This window comes from Camelus ferus, chromosome 23 (assembly GCF_009834535.1).
Source record: "Camelus ferus isolate YT-003-E chromosome 23, BCGSAC_Cfer_1.0, whole genome shotgun sequence".
Lineage (NCBI taxonomy): Eukaryota > Metazoa > Chordata > Mammalia > Artiodactyla > Camelidae > Camelus > Camelus ferus.
In genome coordinates this window covers 33,323,574-33,348,956 of record NC_045718.1, presented here as the reverse complement: position 1 = coordinate 33,348,956, position 25,383 = coordinate 33,323,574, and the positions used below count along the sequence as shown (strand labels likewise).

General features: G+C 45.6%; 1 protein-coding gene across 14 annotated transcripts; it reads left to right on the top strand.

The window, feature by feature from the left end:
• The first annotated feature begins 1,836 nt into the window (after positions 1–1,836).
• On the top strand, positions 1,837–25,074 carry MTARC1 (mitochondrial amidoxime-reducing component 1). Of its 14 annotated transcripts, none has more exons than XM_032466651.1 (9): positions 1,840–2,331; positions 5,335–5,508; positions 13,026–13,188; positions 14,053–14,193; positions 15,959–15,984; positions 17,049–17,244; positions 17,332–17,393; positions 17,492–17,563; positions 24,886–25,074. In XM_032466651.1, exons 1-9 carry the CDS (start codon positions 2,060–2,062, stop codon positions 25,013–25,015), a joined length of 1,236 nt encoding a protein of 411 aa, XP_032322542.1. In that variant the 5' UTR covers positions 1,840–2,059; the 3' UTR covers positions 25,016–25,074. The 14 variants fall into 14 exon arrangements, 10 of the variants coding, with proteins under 10 accessions (XP_032322541.1, XP_032322543.1, XP_032322542.1 ...); XR_004314556.1 differs by having other exon boundaries at positions 1,846–2,331; positions 17,049–17,128; positions 24,886–24,916; XM_032466652.1 differs by lacking the exon at positions 17,492–17,563 and having other exon boundaries at positions 1,838–2,331.
• Positions 25,075–25,383: the final 309 nt, after the last annotated feature.

The following is a 25,383-nucleotide window of genomic DNA, read 5'->3' as shown; positions in this document are numbered from 1 at the left end:
ATTGAATATAGTTCCCTGTGCTATACACTAGGTCCTTGCTATTTAATTTCTTTTGCATACAGTATGTGTATCTGTTGATTCCCTTTGGATGGACCTAGAGATGATCATATTAAGTGAAGTAAGACAGACAAAGACAAATATCATGTAATATCACTTATATGTGGAATCTAAAGAAAAATGATTAAAAAATCATGCTCACTTTAAAGTCAACCATTAAAGTTGAGAGACATTTTATTTTCCTTTTAAATTTCTGAGGGCAAATTAGGGAGCGAGATAAACAGACCTGCACAGAATTTAGTGCCCTCGAGCTGTGCTTTCTGCAGAGAGTACAGAGGTCAAGTCCTCATCCAAGCTGTGTTGCCCTTCATTCTGCGCAACTCAGCCACCTGCGACCTCAGGTGCACATCACCACCAATCAGCATTTCTTCTGGGAAAGCTAGATTTGCCCAGACCCCTTCCTCCTCCAGTTGATTCCTGGAGATGAACCACAGTGGCTGAAGCAGCACGGAGCCCTGGACCCTGAGCACAATCCTGGGATTTCAGAGGAGTGGGGAGGGAGGTGGTGGGAAGAGAAAATTTAGGACAGATGTACCCTATTTAGGCCTAAATATTTATGGTGAGGAACACTGTCCCAGGACAGATCTTAGCTCAGCACTGGAGGGCCCTGAGGTGTGTTGCCAGCTGGGGAGAGAGAATTTGAGGTCCTTTGGAGACTGTCTCTTCTGTGATGTGAGACACCCTCCATCTGCCTGGGTAATTTGGGGGAGGTCTTGTAACATCCTGGCCCATGTGCTGAGCTGGGCCTGTTGACAACCTGCTTGACCAAACCTTAGGCAGCTTCCTCCGAACACTCCTCAACTGGGCCTCCACCTTGGCTATAGCCTTGCCAGACCTGCAGGACCCAGTTTTAGCAAGAATCCCACTAAACCCGGTTTTAGAGAGAATTCCCCACCCCTGATGTCTCCTCTGTGTTTCCAGCCACTGACCCCTTCACTGTGCTCTTTGACTATAAATCCCCAGATGTCTTTGCTGTATTCAGAGTTGAACCCTATTGTAACCTCTATTGTAGTAGTTTTATTTTTCTCATTGAAATACAACATTGTATTAGTTTAAGGTGCACAACGTAGTGATTTGATATGTGTATATATAATGAAATGATGATCACAACAGATCTAGTTAACATCCATTACCTTACATAGTTATAACACGTCTGAGATCAGTGCCTTACAAGGATAAGCGACATTTCCTACTGCCCGGAAGAAGCCTCAGGACCTTGTGGCAGTACGCCCCTTCCTAGCCACGGCTCCTGGCAAATGCAGCTTATCTCAGAAGCTTGATGCCTGGAGGAGGCAACCGAGTTCCAAGACCTACTAGAAGGCACTCGCTACTGCGGGCCGCCTCTCTGGGCGGCGGGTGGCGGCCAGACACCCCTGGCCACTGCCGGCTCCTCGCATGCCTCAGCTTGCAGGTCCTGAGGCCCTGGTTTCATGCCTCCACTCTCAGATTCCCACTCGCCCAAAGCTCCTCGCTCCTGCGCGGGCAGATGAGGAGGGTGGCTGAAAGCAGCCGGAGACTCTCCGGAGGCTACGTGGTGTAGACCCTCTCCCCACTATCGCTAAGAGATCTGCCCGCTTCCTGATCGCTAATTTCGAAATTACGTTTCGTCCTGCAAATTTTGAGGAAGGAGGTTTATTTTAGGTTAAACAACTCCCAAATACGTAAATAAATCGGTCACTTGGGGCGATCATGGGGGAGGGTACCTCGCCTTGCAGCAGTGGGGAGGGGCGGCGGAAGTGGCGGAGGCGGTGAGACTAAACCAGGTTGGAGCCGAGCCACCACCTCCCAGCCGCAGCGTCCTAGGGGCCACCCCTCAGGAGAAGGACGCGATGACCTGATCGGCCCGGAAGGGATTCAGGAGCCGCCCTCCCTTTGAACTCGGGGCCAAGGGCCGCACCTCCCCCAGCAGCCCCGGGCGGCAGCCGCGCTCCGGCCAGGCTTTTGCTGGCGCGTCCAGAGTGTGGCCCACCGGAGTCCCAGCCGCGCCCGCGATCGCGGGGCCATGGGCGCCGCCGGCTCGTCTGTGCTGGCCCGCCTCGGCCTCCCCGGGCGCCCAAGGCCCGGCTGGCTCGCGGTCGCCCCGCTGGGACTGGCCGCGGTGGCGCTGGGGGCCGTCGTCTGGCGCCGGGCGCGGCCCAGGCGGCGCCGGAGGCTGCAGCAGGTGGGCACCGTGGCGCAGCTCTGCATCTACCCGATCAAGTCCTGCAGTGGGGTGTCTGTGAGCGCGGCGGAGTGCACGGCCCTGGGGCTGCGCAGCGGCCACCTGCGGGACAGGTAGGGCCGAGCCCGGGCGCGAGAACAGCGCGGGGTGTGCCCTGGACGCGGGCGGGAGCGGGGGAGCATCAGGTCCTTGTCTTACATAGAAAGTGGGAACTGGGGGCCAGGGGCAAGAAAAAAGAGAAAAAGAGGCCATCACCGCCCAACTGCAGACGCAGGAGCCGACCGCCTTCCGGAGGCGGCTGCGTTTCCACCTCCCACCCGCTCTTTCACAGCTTGCGCGGGGTCCACATGTGTGTGCCAGGGAGCGAGCACGCTTCTCAAACTCCGTCTAGCGGAAGCCGCGAGCTTCACGGGATTGGTCCCCGCCATTTATTTTTAGTAACTGTCCCTTAAGAACTTGGGGAAACTTGGAGCCACACGGAGCCCAGCCCTCCAAGAGCGCACCAAGGTGGAGCATGGAATCATAATGACAGCAATTAAAGCTTAAGCTTCTTGCACCTTAAAAAGCGCTACTGCAGGCATTATTTTCCCCAGTTTTCTCACGCACCCTTTTATAGATAAGGAAACTGAGATTCAGAGCCACCCAGCAGTGGACCCAGGGTGTGGTTTCCTTCAGCACACTGGTGCTTTGTAAATAGTGGTTTTATTCTTGTCCTACCCAGGTAGTCACGATCTGTGAATTTCTAGGGTTCAGCGAAGATTGTAAAGGCCCGGAGCAAGCAGCTTTGTCCTCTTCTGGGTCTGGCTTCCCGCCAGCCCTGGGCCTCATTGTAAGGCTGCACTTTAAACTGCCTCCCAGACCATCCTTCGCAGTTTCCACAGGTAACAGGCAGGACTGATGGGGGCTGTAACTTTTACCCCCTCCTGCTCCCCAGACGGAGGGCAATTCATGACAGAATGGAATGGTGAGCTCTTTTTATCATCACATTATCAGAAAATGTGATCAAGAGAAGGAAACAAAAGGCTTGCAGTCCTCTGTGATGACTGACTCAACGTGACAGGTGCCCAGGAGCACAGAGGACAGAACACCAGGAACCGTTTGGGGTGGTCAGGCACCACTTCATAGCTAGAACTGAAAATTTCAATTTTCCAGGCAAGTGGTTTGGGAGAGGAACATTCTGGAGAGTGGGAAAAACACTGGGCTTGGAGGATAGGTATCCTGGCAGAAAGGCTGGTCCACTCTGAGGTATTGACCAAAAGGAATTGAAAACAGGGACTCAAATAAATACTTGCGCACCCATGTTCATGGTGGCATTATTCACCATAGTGAAAAGATCATTGTTCACAAAACCCAAATGTCCTCCACTGCTGAATGGATAAACAATATATGGTATATACACACACTGGAATATTATTCACCCACAAAAAGGAATGAAGTTCCAATACAGGCTACAGCAGAGATAAATCTTGAAAACATCATGTTAAGTGAAATAAGCCAGACACAAAAGGACAAATATTGTATAATTCCAGTTTTATGAAATATCTAGGATAGACAAATTCACAGAAACAGAAAGTGGATTAGAGGTTGCCAAGGGGCTGGGAGGAGGAGGGAATGGGGAGTTACTGCTTAATGGATCGAGTTTCAGTTTGGGGTGATGAAAAGATTCTGAAAATAGATAGCAGTGATGGTTGCACAACATTGTGAATGTACTTAATGCTGCTGAGTTGTGCAATTACAAATGGTTAAAAATAATTTTTTAATGTCCTTTCCCTGTTGTTAGACACTTCGGTTGTTTCCACCATTTGGGGTTGTGAATAATGCCGCTGTGAACATGTGTGAACAAGTACCTGTTTGAGGTCCCTGTTTTCCATTCTCCTGTGTATATACCTGAGACCATGCCATGTATTTTATGTAGTATATATTTTACCACAATGAAAAAATTAAAAAAGAAACGACAGTCTGACATGTGTGAGGGCACAGGAGGTGAGACTGGCTGGGAGGGCAGCTGGATTATGAGGGGCCTTGTCTGCCTCGCTGAAGAGTTAGGATTTTATTTTGAAAGCAGAAACCATGGGGCAGATTTTGCATGAGGGGGTGGGTGACATGATCAGATCTGGGACAGGGCAGAGCTCTGTCTGTGTCCAGGATAAGAGGGGCTGATACGAGAGGATTCCCTCGGAAAAGAGCTTACACCAACTTGATTTTTCTAGCGTAGCCGAAAAGGCAACCAGGATGACCAGCTGGAGGTGATGATCTAAAGTATCCGCTGTATTTTTTCCTTATGTCACGGAGCCCCAGTGCACAAGCTCACTTCTATCATTGTAACCATTCCATTCAGTGGGCATCGAAATGACCAAAATGTCAATGTGTTTAGCTTCCTTGGGAGCTGAAGGGTCACCTATGCAAACATGTGATTCTTTTTCTGGAAACAGTTCTTTCTGTTGTTCTCATTTCTCTGTTTATCTTTGTTCTGGGAAGTACCGCTAGACCCTAAGTCCTGGGCCAAAAAAAAAAAAAAATATCGTCTATATTAACAATAGGCCTTTTAACAAATTGCGGAAGTCACAGCTCTGAATATTGAAACATGAATTTTTTTTGAAAGGTGGGGGTGGATTTGGCGAAGTGTAAGGGGCATTGTTTGCTGGTCAACTTGACCCCCTGCTCTGAGAGCAATAGAGCGGCGCCTTGTTTCCATCAGCAGGGGCCCAGTGCCTCCTCATGCTGGGCACCATGCTTCCTTGGACCCTTAGGGTCTTCCTGTGAGATGGATTCCTGTCATCGCCTTAGTGCATGTTTATGAAAATTCCTGGCAGTTGAGATGAGCATGTAAAAGCTTCTTTGATTTCTGAGCCATCCAGAGCTCAAAATGTTTTGCAGATACCACATTGGATGCTTGAGCAATTATTGAACACTTTGATATTAACTGCCAGACTTAGTCTTGCTGTGCTGCTGAGCTGATGTTTAGGACACACACACACACACACACACACAACTCCCCCACGCCAGGCCTGCAGTGAGGACATCAAAGATGACAGTGCATCACTGAAGAACCCCCAGAGACGGGCTGCCTGCCTGTCGTGATGGTCCATGCAAATCCTGTGTTTTGAAAATGGCAGGTTTTGGATGGTGATCAACAAGGTGGGGAATATGGTTACTGCTCGACAGGAGCCCCGCCTGGTCCTGATTTCCCCGACCTGTGAGGGTGACACCCTGACCCTCAGTGCAGCCTACACCAAGGACCTGCGGCTGCCCATCCAGACACCCATAACCAACGCTGTGCACAAGTGCAGGTAAGGAAAGCCTAGATCTTAATCCTTGCGTGAGAATTTGTTCATGAAGGTCTGGGAAGGTGTGAACTGTGGAGAGACTCCAGAAAAATGCTGTCAATAATTAACCATTGATTGCGTATATACTGTATGTTGGGTCAAGTCCTTAACATCATGACAATCTAAAATTTAGGAATTTGGTATCTGCAAATGATAACCACTATATATAAAAATAGATAAAAAACAAATTTCTTCTGTATAGCACAGGGAGGAACTATATTTGATATCTTGTAATAACCTTTAATGAAAAAGAATATGAAAATGGATATATGTATATATATATGTATGACTGGGACATTATGCTGTATAGCAGAAATTGACACATTGTAACTGACCATACTTCAATTAAAAAATAAATTAATTTAAAAAAGGGAAACATCCTAAACATTGAAGCCAAAAATAAATAAAAAATAAAAGGTGGGAATGGCAGAGGGAAATAGCTCAGTCGTAGAGCACATGCTTAGCATGCAAGAGGTCCTGGGTTCAATCCCCAGTACCTACACTAATTAAAAATTTTAAAAAAGAAAAGAAAAGAAGATAGGAAAGGAAGCAGCTTCAGAAATGTGTATTGATGTTGGGCTGAGAAACATAAAAGTCTGATGCAGAAAACTATAGGAACAAAAGCATATTACAGCATTGACAACCAGAGAAAAATAACCAAAGGAGAAAGGACACAGATGGGGTGGGAGGAAGTGGGGAGACGGTCCTGGCAGAAGTGAGGTTACATCGATATATCTGTCACCTTGGAATTATCTCTATGTTGCTTGGAAAGACCGAGAACCTTCTAAATCTGAGTCATGGGAGGAGTCACAAATGGCTATGTGACCTATGGTATTTAGTTCTAATGAAAGGAAGTTCCAAAATAGAAAAGAACACCTACAACTGGACGAATGACCTGACCTGCAGATACCCAGGGGTCCGCATCATAATAGGGGTGGAGATTCAGCCAGGAGGCTGCTCTGAACAGAGGCTGTTTCCCCAACATCAGAAGGACAGCAAGGGAGCAATTATTACAGGAAAACTAGCTCTGCTTTTAAGAAGTCATGTCTAGAAATGATCTTTTATCTTATTCTGGGAAAATTAAAATACAGTCTAATTATACTCTGGTCACAGTTGTCACATTTTGAATTAAAATGCAACGCAAATGCTAAATTAGTCCACGAAGAAAATAACATCACATCAAAAAATAGAGTTTAGCTGAAAGATGTCTAAATACCCCCAAAAGTTCATAAAATGCAAAAACCAATATAATTTCTATAATATCAGAGTTTTAAACATAGTGATATGTTTTTATTTTAATTTGGTGGTTTTTTGATTGTAAAAGTAATACATATTCATTGTTAAGAAAATGGAAAATATTGAAAAATAGGAAGACAACAAAAACCATCTGCGATAGTTCTAATTCATATTTTGACATATTTTCTTCCAGTCTCGATGGCTAATACTTTCAAAACCAAATTGGAACAGTGCAGGAAAACAGAGTCTTCAGTACTGTTTATATACTTAGGTGGATATATTGCGTTTTTTTTCAGATTGCTAAAAAAAAATCTTCAAAAAATAGCATTTTTGTGTTGGCATTGTATTTCATTCCATGGGTGTCCCTAATGCATTTTAACACATCCCCATGATTAAACATTTGGATTGATTTCAGTTTTTCCAGGTATGAAGAAGAATGTGATGAATAACTTGGCATGAATCTTTATTCATACGTCGTATTATTTCCTTAGGGAAAAGACTTGAGCAGTGGTTTTGCTAGTAACAAGAGTTTGGGGCCCATAGACTTTTGATGTACGCTACTAAATCATTTTGTAGAATGGTTATTCCAGCTGTATACCCACCAGCAGTTTATAAGCATGGCTGTCTTATTGCATTCTGACCACTGTGTTCAAAAACATTTTGTCAATTTTGTGGGGGAAAAGGTAATTTCTTATTGATTTAATTTGTATTTTTGATTGTCTGAGGCAAAACTTTTTTTTCTCCCTTTGGACATACTTTATTTATTTATTTTCCCTTTTTTACTGAAGTGTATTTAATTTACAATGTTGTGTTCGTTTCTGGTGTATCATAGTGATTCAGTTATTATATATATATATATGTGTGTGTATATATATATATATATCTTCTTTTTCATATTCTTTTTCACTACAGGTTACTATAAGCCATTGAATATAGTTCCCTGTGCTATACAGTAGGACCTTGTTGTTTATCTATTCTATACATAATAGTTTGTATCTCCCCATCCCAAAGTCCCAGTTTATCCCTCCTTTTGAATACGCCTGTTGCAATTTGTATTTCATATTTCTCCAAATCCTGGTTCCTGTTTGTCTGCCATGGTTAGATATTTACCCATACTTTCTTGTGGTTAAATTTTTTTTTTCATTTAATAATTTGTTCCCTTGAAATTATGTGGAAAGTTTTTTCATGGTCTCACACAGGCTTTTGGTCCATGCCCAAAAGACTACACAAGAGCATGTTTGGAAATTGCAAAATAAGAAGGCTTAGACATGCCAGAGTAGTTTGCAGACCCTTAGGGTAAAGATACCAAGGCCCCTTTGGACTCAGGTGTCCTTTAACAACCCAGGTCATTCTCTTGGGAAGGACCTGTAACTTCAGCCCGCAGGTTCCTAAAGACTTCTGGTGAGTTTGGGGGACCCCAGGGTCACCTTCAAAAGATCATGATCATAGTCAGTACTTTTGTTCTACAGCTGAGGTTGTTACTTGATTTTCTCACAAGCCGTGCCAGCTACTAATGGGAAACAGAGAAGTAGGACTTTTTTGTGGGTTTTTCAGGCAAACAGTCTCAAACTGTACCTATATCATCTTTGTCAAAGGTTTTAGGAACATTTGGATTTTTTGTTTGCTTGGATTTTGGGGACAGTGTGTTAATGGAATGCTGGGCCCAGAGACACAGCTGAGGCTGCTCAAACCCAGGAGAAATAATAACTTCTTATTTAATATAAAGAGCAATTAAATTAAATAGGACTGACATCAGCATCATGGAAGAATAAGATGCCCCTGGTTTGTGTCCTTCCCCTCAGCAACAATTTGGCATCCGTCCCTGGACAAAAGTGCCTTCGTGGGAGCTGTGGGACCCAGCACCAGACCCAAGGGACCTGGGAGGAGTCTCGCCTACCTGTGCATTGGCTAATAGGCATACAGACCTCGGTCCCAGCCCTGGGCCCAGCAGTGGCCTGTGAACTGGCTCCAGACCCTCTGGGCTGCAGTCTGGGGGCCCCTGCAAAACACTATCTTAGACAATCACCCACGGACAAGAGAGCCTTTGTGGTAATCCAGGTTTCTAGCACAGAAGTTCCAGCACTCTGTTAGAGAAAAAAAAAAAAAAAAAAAAACAAAAACAAAAGACCCAACAACAACAAAAAACCCAAAAACAAGTTTGAATGCAATGGAGAGGGAAAGAAAAACAGTTTGATTTATCCACCCCCGTCATCCCTCCCCGAAGGCAGCACAGCTTAGGGCCAAGCGAGATACCGCTGCCAATGATTTCTTCCACAGAGGAAGCAGAGAGTGTGTAAGTGAACATCCGGCTTCTTCAGCTGTGTGGGACATTATTTCTCTCTCACCGCATCCAGAGGACTGAGTCATGAGCTGCATGATGGAGGGGTGGGGAGAGGCTGGGAAAGCAGCAGACAGCACTCTCAGAGAGCATTAAAGGGATGCGGACCCTGCTAACTGCACTGCGGACTCCATCAAGACGCCTGCCCTTGAGTTGCTGGGATCACGTCACCAGTGGATTCCACTGACAACAAAAAAATGTCGCCCCCCCCATCGGGTTCCACAAGAACAAGGTCACTAGCCACTGTAGTCACTGACCTTCAACACACCCTGAAAGGAGTTCAGGGCGGAGATCAGGAATGAGGCCCTCTGTGCTCTGGGAAAAACTGGCAGAACAGGCTTTTAGGTATCTGTACTTTCAGGAAAAAATTTTATGAACCCAATTTCTTGCATCTTCTCATACCTAGAAAAGCAGTAAAATCATTAACAGAGACACCTGCTCCTCATGACTAGCAGCAACTTTCTAAGATGTGTTCTTGATTGCACATACCCCCCTTCACCAAAATCATATCCATACTGATCTTGCCTGTCTCCCCTCTTCTGAGCAGTTCCTCAGAGCTATCTGAGAGGCTGTCTCCTGGGCTACAGTCCCTCAGCAAGGCCCCAAATAAAACTGAACTCACAGCTCTCATGTTGTGAGTCTTTTTTCAGTTGACACCCCCAACTGGCCCCACAGGTACCCCCAGCTCTCAGCACAACTCACCCATAACACCCCCCTCTCCCCGGCTGGCTCCCAGTGTGCCCTCCTGATGGAAAGCTTTGGCAGACAGCTAGTGAGCACATGCAGTAAGATAAGCCTGAATCTGCAGGCCAAGGAAGGAGCACAGACTTGAGCTTTTGTGTTAATTTTGAAGGAAAAAAAGGGAGATTGACAGTGCTTGGCCTGATGGGTTGCAGGACTGAAAGAAGGCGTACAAGCTTAAGAATTCTGCAATAAGAGAACAAGAAGCATGGAGTAGGTGTATCCGTAGAAGGCTTGATAAAGCCTCAGAATCCATAGCAGGGCTGATACAAGGTATTTCTTTCCGGAGGGCAGTTGGTAAAGGCTGGAGGAGGTGACTGCTACTTCAAATGCAAAGCCAGCACCACAAAACTCCAAGAAGCGTGAAAAATCAATAAAACGGTATCACCAAAGAATCATAATAATCTTCCACTAACCTATACCAAAGACATAAATTGTGCTCTTGGATTAGAAGAATTAACATTGTTAAAATGTCTATACTACCCAAAGCTGATCTACAGATTCAATGCAATCTCTGTCAAAATTCAAGTGGTAATTCTATTTTTAGCTTTTTTGAGGAAACTCCATACTGCAGACACTGTGGAAAACAGTATGGAGGGTTGTCAAAAAAGTTAAAAATAGAACTACCATACGATCCAGCAATCCCACTTCTGGGTGTATATTCAAAGGAAATGAAATCAGGATCTCAAAGGGATATCTACACTCCCATGTTCATTGCAGCATTATTCACAATAACTGACAACCTGAGTGCTGACCTATGGATGAATAAAGATATATATATATATAAAACAATGAAATATTTAGCTATGAGAAAAAAGCAAAAAGAAAATCCTACCATTTGCAAAAGCAAAGAGGACCTTGAGGGTGTTACGCTAAGTGAAGTAAGTCAGACAGAGAAAGAAATTCTGTATGAGATCACTTATATGTTCTAAAACTGCTGAACTCATAGAAACGGAGAATAGAACAGTGGTTTCCAGTCCTGGAGGCTGAGGAAATGGAGAGATGTTTGTCAAAGAAAACAAACTTCTGGTTAAAAGATGAATAAATTCTGGGCACCTAATGTCCAGCATGGTTATTATAGTTAACAATACTATATTACATAATTGACAGTCATCATCAGGAAAAAAAATATATATTTTTTAGGAAAAATATATTTTTCCTCTGTTTTGTGTCTATAGGAGATGATGGATGTTCACTAAACTTACTGTGCTAATCATTTGATGATGTAAGTCAAGTCATTATGCTTTATACTTTAAGCTTATACAGTGCTGTATATCAGTTACATTGCAATGAAACTGGAAGGAAAAAGAAAGTTGCTGAGAGAGTATACCTTAAATGTCACCACAGAAAAGAAATGTTAATTATATGAGGTGAATGGGGTGTTAACTAACAGTACTGTGGTAGACAGTTAGCAATCTATAAGGGTGTCAAATCAGCACGTTGTATGCCTTAAACTTACACAATGTTGTATGTCAATTATATGAAATAAAGCTGGGAAAATTATATGGAAATATATTAAGTATATATTTTTATAAAAATATAAAAAATCATTAATATATTTTATAATATAAAATACTTACTATTAAAGAATAGGTGTTTTTGTTTAATTACATATTTGATTTATGGAGTAACTATACAAAGATAACTTGAAATAACTGAAAAAAAGAGTAATTACTGGTATCTACTGAGCAGATATAAAACCGAAGAATTGTTTTTGGGACTTCGTATAGATTATCCCTAATCCTTACAAGAGGGTTGTGATTTTATCCCCATTATATATATGAGGAAACTGAGGCATAGGAAAAAAAAGTAACTCCTAGGTCACTGAGCTAGTCATTTGTGGAAACAAGATGCTCATCCAAGCAGATCTCCTTGACTCTCCTCTTTCCCAAACTTCAGACATTTGCATAACATGACTATGATGTGGGTCGAATTATAAACCACCTCTACTCTTATTTACTTAATGTTTTTCTTTAAATTCATTCAACTTTTAAAAAACCTTGAATATGTTTATTTTCAAAGGAAATCTTGTATGGTTACCTATATAATTTGGTGGGACTAGAAGGTAACTGAAATAAATATACTACAAATAAAATGTTACCTAATTCCAGCTAGAAGCTATTGCCTAAAGAGGTCTCTGTACCTGAGGTCTGTTCTTTTCTTTTTTTTTTAAAAAAGAGGTTATTATCAGGTATTGCTAGAAGTTAAAGACAGTTAACACTAAGCTGAAAAGAATCACTTTCTTTCCATATAATTCACCATTATTTCCTGGTACACCCAGGCACCACCTACAGTAATCTCGAATACCCACAGTGGTAGTGGTCTTACACGTGGGAAACACTGGCCAATACTAAGTGTTTCTTGTTTTCGTCTTTGAAATACATGTAATTCCCAAACAGTTCTGCCCAGTGTATATCAGGGAGGAGGAGGCTTCAAATCGGACAGAGTTAGTCCCAGCAATCAATTATTATTTATAAGTTTTAGATATTACAGAATATTTTCACGTACATTGCTGCACTGGTTTTATTATTAATATACTGGCAAAGTAGACCCAGCTCTGTTAATAAAGATTTCTGGTTGAACCAGATTTTACAGTAATTATAATTTTACTTTATCCTAATATGTTAGGTTTCTTCTGGAGAACTCACTAACTTTTCAAATACATGATCTCATTTTATCCTGCCTGTATTCCTTCCAGGCAGGGAGGTACAGTTATATATCAGTCTGTTTTATAAAATAGATAAGCACTAAGAATATACTGCATAGCATATACAGTATCTTGTAATAACTTGTAATATGCACGTTGTATAGTACAGTGTACAACTTGTAGTATACAAGGTACCCAGTATCTTGTCATGCCTTATAATGGAGTATAATCTGCAAGAATACTGAATCACTATGCTGTACACCTGAAATTAACATAATATTGTAAAGCAACTATATTTCAATTAAAAAAAAATGGGGAAAACAAGGCTTGAAACCGTGTCTTCATTTGGGCTTCCACAGTGGCCCGGAGGCAGGGCCAGGCTAAAATGATGTCTTTTGATAACAAAGGAATTCCAGCGGCATCAGAGCCTGGTGCAGCCTTTCTGATAAGCACAGGATACGTAGGGTGTCCAGATTTTCAAAGCCATGTCTGTTCTTTGCTCCTGTCACCCCCTGGCAGAGTGCATGGCCTGGAGATCGAGGGCAGGGACTGTGGCGAGGCCGCAGCCCAGTGGATCACAAGTTTCCTGAAGACGCAGCCCTACCGCCTGGTGCACTTCGAGCCCCACATGCGACCAAGAAATTCTCACCAAATAGAGGACGTGTTCCTGCCCACCGATCAGGTCAGACCAGCACCCCTTGGCTTTGGCCTTTGGTGCATCCTATAGAAGGCCAGCTTCCTTGGGAGCAGAGATCAGGGCATTGTGTCTGCTGAGCTCAGTTCTGTCACTTTGCCATTGCTTTTGTTGCAAGCAAAAGGCAAAAAATAGAGCCCTTCCCTTGGGAGCACCCTCTGTGTTTCTTGATCTGGGGACTCTTGCACTTTTTTCCCAGGAGCATCTTCCTTCCGATTTATGTAAGCCTCCTGGTGCGAGTAAGGCTTCAAAACTGCTCTAGGCCAGTACATCTCCTACTCCATCTGTAACTGCATGCGGAGTCTAGCCCTTTAATACTGCGACGGCAACTGTGTGTCAGATCACAGGTGGGCAAACGGGCGTGGGTATGGAGATCCATGGAGATTTAAAATGACAAGACTGGCCCTTCAAAGATTAAGGTTGTAAGAATTCACCATGAAAGTATCACATAGAGTGCTATGTAATATCATTACTGTGGCCATGGTGAACATTGGTTTGCATAAAAAATTAACATCCATGGAATCAGTGAGTATTCTGTAGCACATGTAACCCAGTCATCAAACCCATCCACCTTATTAAGCATGGGAGAATTTGGAGGATGAGAAAGGGGCAGCTCTGGGATTCTGAGGCCACATTCTCTTCTCTCCATCATGTAATTCCTGTTATGTGCAAGGCTACTGAAGGCTTCTGAATCACTATAGTCACTTTTTCTATAAAAAGAACTAGAGAAATACTTAGATTGTGGTGGGAGGTGGAGTGGGGGGGAGGACGGTTGCAGGAACTAGACCCCAGTGACCTCTGAGACACAACTTTGTCCACGGCATGTTGTAACAGTTCATGTTTTCCCATCAGATCGTGTACGCGGATGCCTGCCCATTCTTGATTCTTTCTGAGGCATCCTTGGCGGATCTCAACTCCCGGCTAGAGAAGAAAGTTAAAGCCACTAACTTCAGGCCCAATATCCTAATTTCAGGGTGTGGTGTCTATGCAGAGGTAAACGCTATGCCTTCTTGCCCTTTTTCTCGGGTTTACCTTTTTTTTTTTTTTTTTAAGGTATGAGAGTCTTTGATGTTGGATTAGATTATACCAAAGGATGCATTACTTCTTGGTCCTATATTCCACCACAATTCAGTTTTTCAATTTCTTGAGCACCTGATCAGTACAGACTTTTGTGCAGAGGATACAAATTTAGATGGGGCAGAGACACAGGGGTCCGGGGGCATTGCAGGGTCTGAGACTTCTAAGGAGATTCCAAGGAGGCAGGTTAGTTTTTGAGCCAAGTTCTCTCAGCACAGAATACATGATCTATGTGAGCCATGGAGCAGATTCAGGGTGTGCTCCGGTCATGTGGGAGGCAGGTGGTGCCAGGTGCAGTGGGCAGAACAGACCATCCCAGAAGCTGAGGACCTGCACAGAGGCTTCTAGAAAGCGAACCCCCTCCTCATCTCAGAACCTGCCTCTCATGGTTGTGGTCCTTCCCCGAGTCCCTTCACACCCATCATCCCCACTCCTCTTCCTCACTTCTCAAAACCCCCACGCAGGGCCACATTGGGGAAACCTTGCTGCCCTCCTCCCTTGCCCTGCCTCATTCAGAGACCTTTTCCTGTCATCGCCCTGCCCCTTGGACCTATCGGTACTACTTCTGGAACTTTCTCTCCCTGGCTGCACTGCCTTTGCTCCTTTACTGTTTGCCTTTGTACTCCTCACTCAGGTAGGGGCTTCCAAAACTTCTGGCCTTGACCGTCTCTCTCCCTACCTTCCCTCGCTGATGGTGCCCTGTCCCGCAGCTGCGCCATCTGTCACCTCCTGTAGGTCCTTCCCAGGTGTCCAACCGTGGACTCCCCCTGGAGAGCTGGGCTCACATTTCTGACTATCTGCTGGGCATTTCCACCCGTTCTGTTGACTTAGCAAACTTGTACTTAGATACTCCACACCCCATGCCCTACATCTCCTTCTCTTGACTTCATAGCTTCTGTCCTGGGCACCATATTCCTTCTATCACCCTGGCTTAGAGCTTACAAGCCACCCCTGACTCTTTCCTCTCCCATGTTTCTCCCATCCCCAACCACATCTGCTCCCTTTCTGTTCTCAGCCATCAACTAGATCACCTTTATTATCTCAAGTCTGGGCCACTGAGTGGTCCTGGATGTTGCCACAGCCATCCTCCCAGAGCACCGGAGTGACCTCTTCTACCTTAAAAGTTTGTGACAGTCAATGTTACTTCCTTGCTCAAAAGCCTTCCATGGCTCTCCAGTTCTCAAAAGTCCCAAACTACCCACTCTACCATTCTGGTCCCTCCATAATCTTGTTACAGTGTGCCCTTCCAGTAAAAGCTCCAAAGCTGCAAACTGGACTGAGAATCTAACATGTATTCTCCTATCTCCCGGTCATCCCAAGTCTCACCCCTTCCCCACTTAGAAACCCCTGGAACTTCTTTAAAAGCCCAGATGAAAAGCCACCTATCCTAGAAGTCTGCTCTCATCGCCAGACCCGGAAGAGCTCCCTCTCTTCTCCAAAGCCACTCTGTGCTGTGCCTGTGCCTCTGCATACCCGGCTTTTCCTGTTTCAATTTTTTTATCACCTGGAGGTAATGTGCTCTGTAGGAAGACTTTCATGGGCTCAGTATTTAACATGGTGCTGGGCTCACAGTGTGCACTCAACATGTAATACTTTTCTCCTTTTCCTCTGGTTTGCCAAATAGATACTTTTCTGATGCTGGAATTTTAAACTTATTTTTCTGTGAATCAATTCCCAACAGGTTTTATTGCACATAAAAGGGGCTCTGTAAGTATTTCTTTAATTTATAATAAATTAACTTCCTAGTCAGAACCCTCATTTCTTTCCCTTTGAATCTTTTATGTTTTTGTTTTTGTTTTTGTTTTGTTTTTGTTTTTGTTTTGTAAGCACGGTGCTTCCTAGTGGAGAAATGTACACAAAACAGGCTGGGTTGCTCTAATCCGAGGTGCTCAGCTTTTTAGACTGGAGAAACATGCAGTTAAAAAAAAAAAAAGAAATCCCCAAAACCAACCAACAAAACCAGTCCGCAATACACATATCAAGAATAATACTATCAGAGTTAAAACTTTGGGTCTGGAACTCTGTCTCTGGCTTGTGATCATCAAAGGACTGGGCAGGTTGCTTTTAACTCTTGGATTCCTGTCTTCGGGCTGCAGGCAGCCTGCTTTTCTCTCTGAGCGTGAGAAGGTCAGGACTACAGTCAGATGTGCTTCCTCATTATTTCCCGGAGTCCTCATCACCCTTCTTTTGTGCCTCTCAGAATCTCCACCCTAGAAGACTCAGTTCAGATCTCACCTTTTCCATGAAACCTCCCCTGACCAGAGCAGCCTGACAATGTCTTCCTCTAAACCACCAGCATGATTCTTGCCTGCATGGTTAAACCGGCACACGGGGTGGTGCTGTCTTATAATGCTTTTTCTCAGTTTTCCTGGAATTAAAAAAAAAAAAAAAAAAAAAAGAATATTGACCATTCACTTTTCATGTGTGTATTGTTCTCTCTCCCCTGCTGGATTTGAGGGGCACAGTCGATTGATTTGATTTGCCCCGAAAATTTGGCACCGATATGACACAGGCAGTAGACAAATGCCTGAGAATTTCGGGGGCAGTTGTGCTTTGTGATTCCACCCCAGGAGAGATGCAGAGAGAAGTAACGCTACCTGACCTGCGCTGCTTGTGTTCATATCCGGCAGGGGGAGACAGGAGATAACAGAGGCAATGATTAAGGATCTTAATCCACCTCAGGTGTGCACTAAGGGCTCTGACACAACCTAGTGTCCAGAGTAACCCTCCTCCCGTACCCCCTCCTCGCTTTCACCCACCTCTTCCGGCAGTCCCCGCCCTTGCCTTCCTCACCTCCGCCAGTCAAGCAGAGGCTTCCTGAAGGAGATGAGTTTCCAACCCAGTTTTACAAGTAAGAGCAGACGGAGCATTTCATTTCATGGGAGTGAACTGACTTTCAAGGCAGAGGGAGGGAAACAGGGAGGCGTGTGGCTTCTCGGAACGGACGCGACGTCCGCCATCTTTGATGTAAGTGACTTCATTAGCTGTCAGGTCATAGGTGGGTCAGGGCCACGGCTCGGAGGTGCTCACGTGAACTGGGTACTTCGTCCCCAGGATTCGTGGGATGAGCTGCTCATCGGCGACGTGGAACTGAAAAGGGTGATGGCTTGCTCCAGGTGAGGCGCATGCGCAGCTGCCCGGGAGCGGGCGGGAGGGGAGCGTCTGTTTTGTCCTGTGTATGATGCCCTGTGTGTGTGTGTGTGTGTGTGTCCAGGTGCATTTTAACCACAGTGGATCCGGACACGGGCATCATGAGCAGGAAGGAGCCGCTGGAGACCCTGAAGAGGTAGGACTAGGCGATTTAATATCTCAGAGGAAGCAGAGAGAACGTCACGCTTATATATGCTTGTAGGGGAAGGGAGTCCTAGTGACTGGGTAATTTGGGAAACATTCCTGGGTGTTTTGGTTCCCAGAATGCCTGCTTTTACAACTAATTTTATTTTTCACTTAGAATTCATGGTCTGAACACGCCAATTAACAACAACAACAACACATGGTTTAGATATTTTGGCAAACTTTATTATGGGCTGAGTGGTATCACAAATTCCTTAGGTATGATAAGGGCATTGTGATGACATAAGAAATGCCCATATATTTTGGAGAAGCATGTTGAAATGTATAGGAGTGAAGTGATGTGACATCCGGGGATGTACTGTATATTATTTTAGCAAAAGGACCCACGGAAAAATATGTCAAAATCTTGATAAATAGATCTTGGGTGATAGATGGGGATTCATTGCACTATTTTTTTATTTTTACTTTTATGTTTACTTAAAAATTTCATCAAATTTTTTTTTTAATGAAAGACAATGACAGGCAATAAGTTTAAATTGCTTAGAACGATATTTATGATAACATTAATTCTAAAAAGCTGATTTCAAGATAGCATATATAGTATTGACTTTTTCGGTCTTTATTTACTTGGTTTTACTTTTAAAAATGCATAAATATGCCTGAGTGGCTAAAAGGCTGTAAGGCTGTAAACCAAAACGTTAATGGAGGTTCTCCCTTGGTAATGGAATTATGGGGGAAATATACCTTCTGATATGTAGTCTCTAAACTTTCTATAATCAACCTGCATTACTACTGCTAAAGCAGTAACTCAGGACCCACGCACTTCTATGTTATCTGCCAAATCTGGAGCCGGGATATTGTTGAAACCCTGAACATGATCTAGTGATGCTTGTCTTTGCTGGTCCCTTTGGTGTTGAATGCAGGATGACAGGTGGAGTGTCAGGTGTCATCTCTGCAGACCCAAGACCCTGGGCTTTGACCCTGACATGTGTCCTTGGGTGCCACTTGTAGAGAGGGATAGTGGGGAGGATGGTGACTCTGCTTTGGGCAAACCCTGGAAGACTTGGGGAAGGAACGCAGTGGAAATTTGGCCATCTGGGATCAAAGCCATCACAAAAGAGCACATGGAGAGGAGGTTATGCTTGGCTTGTGTGATCAGACTCCCTCCCCTAGGATGGGAGTCTGCTTCCTTCCATCTCTCACCAAGCTCATGGCCCTCTTTGAACCGACAGTCTAGACTCCTTTGGTCAGCACCAACCCCTCTCTGCCAATCCTGCTGTCCTAGAAGCTACTGTCTGGCCCCCTCCCTGTGCAAGCTGAAGCCCTGGGGCAGAGCACTCTGCCCCAGACAGCACATTGCCCCGAGGCATGAGGCCAGCACCTGTGGTCCATGGAGACCAGCATCCTGCATCAGGGCCAGGCTACCGAAGGTAGGCAGCTGGCATTCACCGGGCCAGGCCACATGGCAGAGAGTGACGTTAGGGGTGGGGTCACAGACAAGGTAGACTGGCGGGAGGTTGGGAGGGGAGGTACAGAGAGGAATTCTTGACGTGAAGAGCAAATGGCTACTTTCCATCTGGGTCCCCACCAGTGGGTGTGGATTTGCAGGAACATTCCAAGAGGGGGCTACAGACTAGCCTGAGGCAAATTTCATCATTTTGAGGGATATTGTATATTTTTCAAAGCTCAAAATGACATTAATTAACTGTTCTGTAAAAAGTTAAAACAATGGAGCACCAAAGATTTGTACATTTTACTCCGTGTAAATTTTATCCCCCCTAAAAGGTAAAGAAATTTTAACCCTGGGGAATGATATGCCAGCTGAACTGTTTGGAGATGAAGTTTACTCAAGTCTGCAACTTACTTGGAATTGTAAAAAAAATTACAATGGATTGATGGATGGATAAATATGTGATACAGGAAAGAGAGTCACATGTTATGTATAGGGTCCAAATGCTTGGTCAATGGATGTTCTCTGTAAAATTATTTGAACTTCTTTGCCTGTTTGAGGATGGTCATCGTAAAAGGTTGAGGAAGAGTTACTAGATGTGCTGGGACGCTTGTGAGGGGAGTGGTTTAGAGACGTGGCAATGATAGACTAGCTATTCCTCCAAATGCTCATTCACTTGTGGTCAGAACAAGCTGGCGATTGGTCTTCCCACTTTCCTATGGCTGCAGATGAGCCACCTGGGGGAGGAAGGCAGGGTGGGCTGGGGAAAGCTGCCCGCTGTGGGCGTCAGGAACCCTGGCTCTGCTGCATATGACCTTCATGATCAGCAGGTCCCCCTCCGGCTCAGACCTTGGGTCTTCTTCGCTATGAAGTTGGTGGGTTGGGCCAGGCCTGGATGATTCTGTGTGCAGACCAGCCACGTGATTTGGGGAATTGACTGGCATCCTTTTTTATACATCTTGTTTTCTCTCTCTCCTCCCAACACGTTGTTTGGTGTCTGGCACCCTTCCCTCTGGATTTAGAAAGTGCCTGTGTTTGGGCTGGACCTCGGAATCTTCAGTGCTTACTGCTCCCCCCCCCCAAGTGGGAGCTCATGTTTATAGAAGGAGGATAATTGACCCCAGCGAAGAGTGAGGGCAGGCTAGTGGGGTCACCGGGAGCCAGCACAGCTCTCCTGATCTCCTGCAGGCTTTCTGTAGCCCAGACATCCCACCCTAATTGCTCCTAATACCCCAGGAGACAGGCCAGCCAGCCTAGGTGTCTTCTCCTGTGTCTTACTGAGATTTAAATTGCCATAGATACAGTAATTTATATTCTTCCTGGGACATAATGACCATAAATCAGGAAGAGGAAGGCCTGACATAAATTGGGAAGAGGAAGGCCTGACATAAATCATGGAAGCAAAGCAAAGTGGTGTCCAGAGCATCCCCTCGGCTCTCCTGCAGGACGCTGGGAGCCGCACTGCCTTCCCTCTTCCTGGGTCCTTGTGGCGCTCCAGGGCTGTGCTGCTACGGGAATGCCAGTTTTCAGCGGGCGACCTCTCTGCTGGCCTCACCTACGGTGATCTGTCACTCACAGGCAGAATCAGGGTGGCCAAGCAAGGAGAGAGAAGAAGTACATCCCTGCCCTGCTGAATGTCTGTGGGCCATAGGTCCAGGGGAGCCTTTGTCTGAAATACTCACGGCGGTGGGCAGCTTGGTTGAGGTTGGTCTGCTGGCAGGAAAATCTGGAGAGTGGATTACTCTTTTCTTAGGGGAGAGTGACTTCCACGGAGCCCCACAGGAGTGATGGGGGTCTATCATTGTAGCTTTCAAGGGAAAGAAAAAAATCTCATTTGTTCTGCAGATGCAAAAATGTTGTTAAATACAGGAATACTTGGACAATAAGGACATTTGCCACGATCTGCTTGTGTCAGGCTGTGCTGGGCTGAGCTAAAGACAGACGGACTTAGTGGGAGTGATACAGTCACCCCCCACCCCATCTGGCTCTGTCACCCCCCAGTAATGACACTGGCAAGTCAGTTTCTTGATGCTTCCATTTCTTTATTTAACTGAGCAAATAATACGTCTCCTGGTTCACTTTCCCAGTTGATCAGAATAAAGCAATAAATATGATTTTCTTTCTTTCTTTTTATTTAGCAATTCTTTTTTGTTTGTTGTTTTAGGGGTGGAGTAATCAGGTTTATATATTAGGTAATTAGGTTTATTTTTTAATGGAGTTACTGGGAATGGAACCCAGGACCTCCTGAGTGCTAAGCATGCACTCTACCACTGAGCTATACCCTCCCCACCCCGATGTTTAAATAGCTGATAAAAACACACAATGACCATGTAGGCTCTGGCTATTAGTAGTCTCAGTTTATCAACCTGACACCTTCTGAGAGAAGGAAAACCTTGGAGACACTTCTTTCCATTTTCGGAGGCTTCATTAAAAGCAGCCCAGCGCAAACCTGCCCAGCCTTTGGCTCCTCCTCTTCGCGGTGCCTTCGCAGGGCTGCTTGGTTCCTGACCTGGCCGTAGAGATAGAGATTGGGAGATCTCAGAAGTGACCTGTGCCCCACAGTGGGACCCAACAGTGACCAGGGACCCTGCCTGCAAGTAAGTTCTGGGCCTCGACCAGTAAATGAGTAAGCCAAGCAGCCCTCACTGGTGCACAGCACTTTATAGGCAACAGTTTCTGAGTATGGAGACCTCCGTGTATGTGGAACCAAATGCCTGCGGTGTCCTGCCCTTTAGAGGCATGGCATGCTTTCGTGCTTATTGAAACAGAAAGTGCACTGAGAGAGGCGCTTTAAAATGAGTTGGTAATTTATTAATCCCAACAATGACAAAATATATATGGGAAAAAATCACGAAAGATCCACGTATGAGATGATGCTGTGTTTTCCGTCTCTTGAACCAAGCTTGGTGCGCACTTGAATTCACAGACTGCCGGCAATGCGGCCTGAGCCCCACCAGGGGTCGCTGATGATCTCATTTACCGAGTCCTTCCTCAGCCCTGCGGGGACGGTTGTCGGCAGGAACAGAGTGGGGACAGGAGCTGGGGAGGCTGGCGGACAAGCCGGCCACCGCTCCCCTCGGCTGTAGGGAGGCCCCGGCGGGCTGGGCCAGCCCGGAGCCACTCTTCCACTCCCGTAGCGCATCCCATTTCTATTCCTGGGCAGAGAAATAGACGGCCGCCTGCGAACCAGGTGATCCAACCTGCACTTGCACAAACCACCTCCTGGGGCCAACCCCAGCAGTTTAAGGGGCTTGGCTGGGAGGGATGGCAGCTCCCGTGGGCCCTCCTCTCCTAAGTGACCTGGTAAGGGAGTGAATGTCTGAGTGAGTGGTTGATGGAAGGGGCAGTGTACCCGCGGGTGGCTAAACGTTTATGTAGAAGAATAAGTATTAACCCCCATCAGTTCTTCTCAGGCCTGGGCATGTACTCAGGAGGTAGAAAGATGGCCAGGCGTCAAACCCTGGGGGGAAAGTCCTGACTATGGAGTGAGCCAGACTTCCGTTCTGGCCCCAGCCTGACCGCTTAGGTCTGTGATCTTGGGCAAGTGGGTTACTCCTCTGAGACACTCCCCTCCCAGCACCCCCATCAGGTGGGGATGATACACATTCCCACATAGGCTTGTTATAAGGACTAAGAGAATATGTACGATGTTCTTTACAAACTGTAAGTGTATGATGCTCAGAACTCTGACCCTTAATTCCCTCCCTGAGATAATCAGAGCCTCCCCAGGAGCAAACGGGAGAAACCCCAAGCCATCGAAGTCGTGATCTGCCCCTATCCTGAAGAGGTCACTCTCCAACAGACCCAGAACCCCAGGTGTTCTTGGTACCACGTGCTGGCAGAGGAGAGGCGGGCTAAGAGGGGTGCCTGGGTTCCCAGGGTCCAAGGTCATGGCTGAGACCTGAGTACAGAGCCAGGGAATGTTCTCGGTGAGGCAGGGCAGGGCAGGCTGGCTTATGGTTCTCACCCACTTGTTGATTTATTTATTTGCTTAACCAACCTTATTTGGAGTGGGCTGCAGCATACCGGGTGCTGTACCAGGCTGTGGGCAGACAGCAAGAAACAAAGCAGACATAGTGTCTGCATCCAGGGGGTGGGGAGCTGGGGGTCTCCAGAACAAGGCTCTAGATTTGACCTTCTCTGTTTGCTCCTTAACCACTTCTGATTTGATGAACAAAAGCAGGACTGAGTCGTTGCAACTATTTTTTCCCAAAAGTGCAGTAGAATGAAATGAATGCTTTCTGTAAAAATGTTTTAAATATTAAAGTGATATAAAATTGGAGTTAGCTTAAATGAGAAACTGGAGGAAAGTATTCTCTCAGTGGAGGCGGGGAATCCTGCCACGTTACTCGCACACGTTCCGTGTACACTCTTCTTGGGGCTCCTGGCACTTTCTGCCCAACAAAGGTATTCATACTGCTTCTGACAGAGGTTGTTACCCACCCACAGGTTCATCTGTTCAACAAACGATTGTGGGTCACTGGTGACAGCAGGGCCCAGCATTGGGTGTGAGCAGTACCAGGGAGGGAGGGGGTCCCATTTCCTGCTCTCCACTGTCTCTGCAGCTTGTAGAGAGCCATGTGCCCTGACGCTACAGGACAAGGTGTGTGAGTGTTCCAGGGGCAGGCAGAGAAAACTGAGGATGAGGGAGCCACTCCTGGCTAGGGGCTCCTGGGCTTCCTTCCTGGGACATGTGGCATTTGAGTTGGGCCTTGAAAGAAGGGCAGGAGTCTAATGCTTGGGGAACAGTGGAGAGGGGAATCCAACAGGAATCTCAGAGGAACCAGTGAGCCAGGAAATATGCAAAGCAAGGTGATAGGCATTGAGGACTCCTAGGGAGTGCTGCCGAGGAGCACGGAGGGGCAGAGGGTATGAAAGAGCTGGCTAGGGCCAGGTAGAGAGGCTTGCACACCAGGCTGAAGAGCTGAAATGTTATTCCTCAGGTCCTGGGGAGCTACTGAAAATTTCCGAGCCTAAAAATGATAAGACCAGAGCAAAATTTAAAAAGTAATGTATTACGAACTGTTGACATATGAAATAGATGAACATCAAGGACCTACTGTATAGCATAAGGAACTATATTCGATGTCTTATAATAACTTATAATGGAAAAGAATCTGAAGAAGAATATGTAGATACACATATATATATATACATATAACTGAATCACTTTGCTGTACACCTGAAACATTGTAAATCACTGTACTCCAATTAAAAGAAAAGAAAGTAATATAGGGTAGTGTTAACAGTGAGTTGAAAGTGGACAGGGGAGAATGAGGAAGAGAGGTTGGTTAAGAAGTTTGTATTACAATCATCTGAGGATGCTTGAAGTGCGATTGTGATGGTGGGAGGAAAAGTGAGCAAACTCAAATGATATGGTCCAGGAAGAGCCTCGGGACTTGGCAACTGTGGATAAGCCACGGAAAGTGGGGTGGGGGGAGGTGTAAAGATGAGTCCAGCCAGGGCTCTGAGCCTGACTGGTGGGTGAGATGGCTGTTCTGATGATGGACATGGAGAAGCCAGGAGGAGAGAGGCTGAGGGAAAAGGGAAGTGATAAAGTATGTTCAAACGTATTGAGTCCCTAATCTTTCAGTGCTGAAACAGAGAACATTACCTGGAGAAAAGATGTCGGAATACGGCCACTGGTTGTGCTTAACGGTTGTTGGTGCACTGGGCGGGCAGTTTACTGCACAACCACAGGAGGCGCTGCTGTGTTAGTCTTGCTGGGAACGGCGCTCGCTGGAGCTGGGCAACTTGGCCACCCTGTGTGGGGCGGATACTTATCAACCGAGAAGCAATCACATGCTGTTTGAGCTCTTGCTTCTGTTTGACTGTGACTCATTATGATCTTTTTCTTGTTGCAGTTATCGCCTGTGTGATCCTTCTGAACAAAAATTGTATGGAAAATCACCTCTCTTTGGACAGTATTTTGTTCTGGAAAACCCAGGGACAATCCAAGTGGGAGACCCTGTGTACCTGCTCATCCAGGAATAAGAATCCTATGTCTTGGGATAGCAGAGGCCTTTTAATAAATGTTCTCAAAAATGCTGACACTTGAAGCCCAGTGTTTTGAAACTGACACCCTAGCATTTTTTTAGATCTGTAATCTCAGGTTTTTCATCTTTTGGACTTTTGTCTCAGTGCATCCAGTGTCCCAGTGTGCGAAGCAAAGAATAGTCTTGATAACTTAATAGGACTTCAATAAGTCACTTACATGACAAGACATGATTCAAGAAATCTTTTGTTTAACTATGATTGTAGAATCATTCTTTCTCCTTCTTCACCATTCCCTGACCCAGAGGACTAACCTCCATCATCTCATTACTACCCCTTAGGGAAAGAGGAGAGAAGAGGCAGAGGAA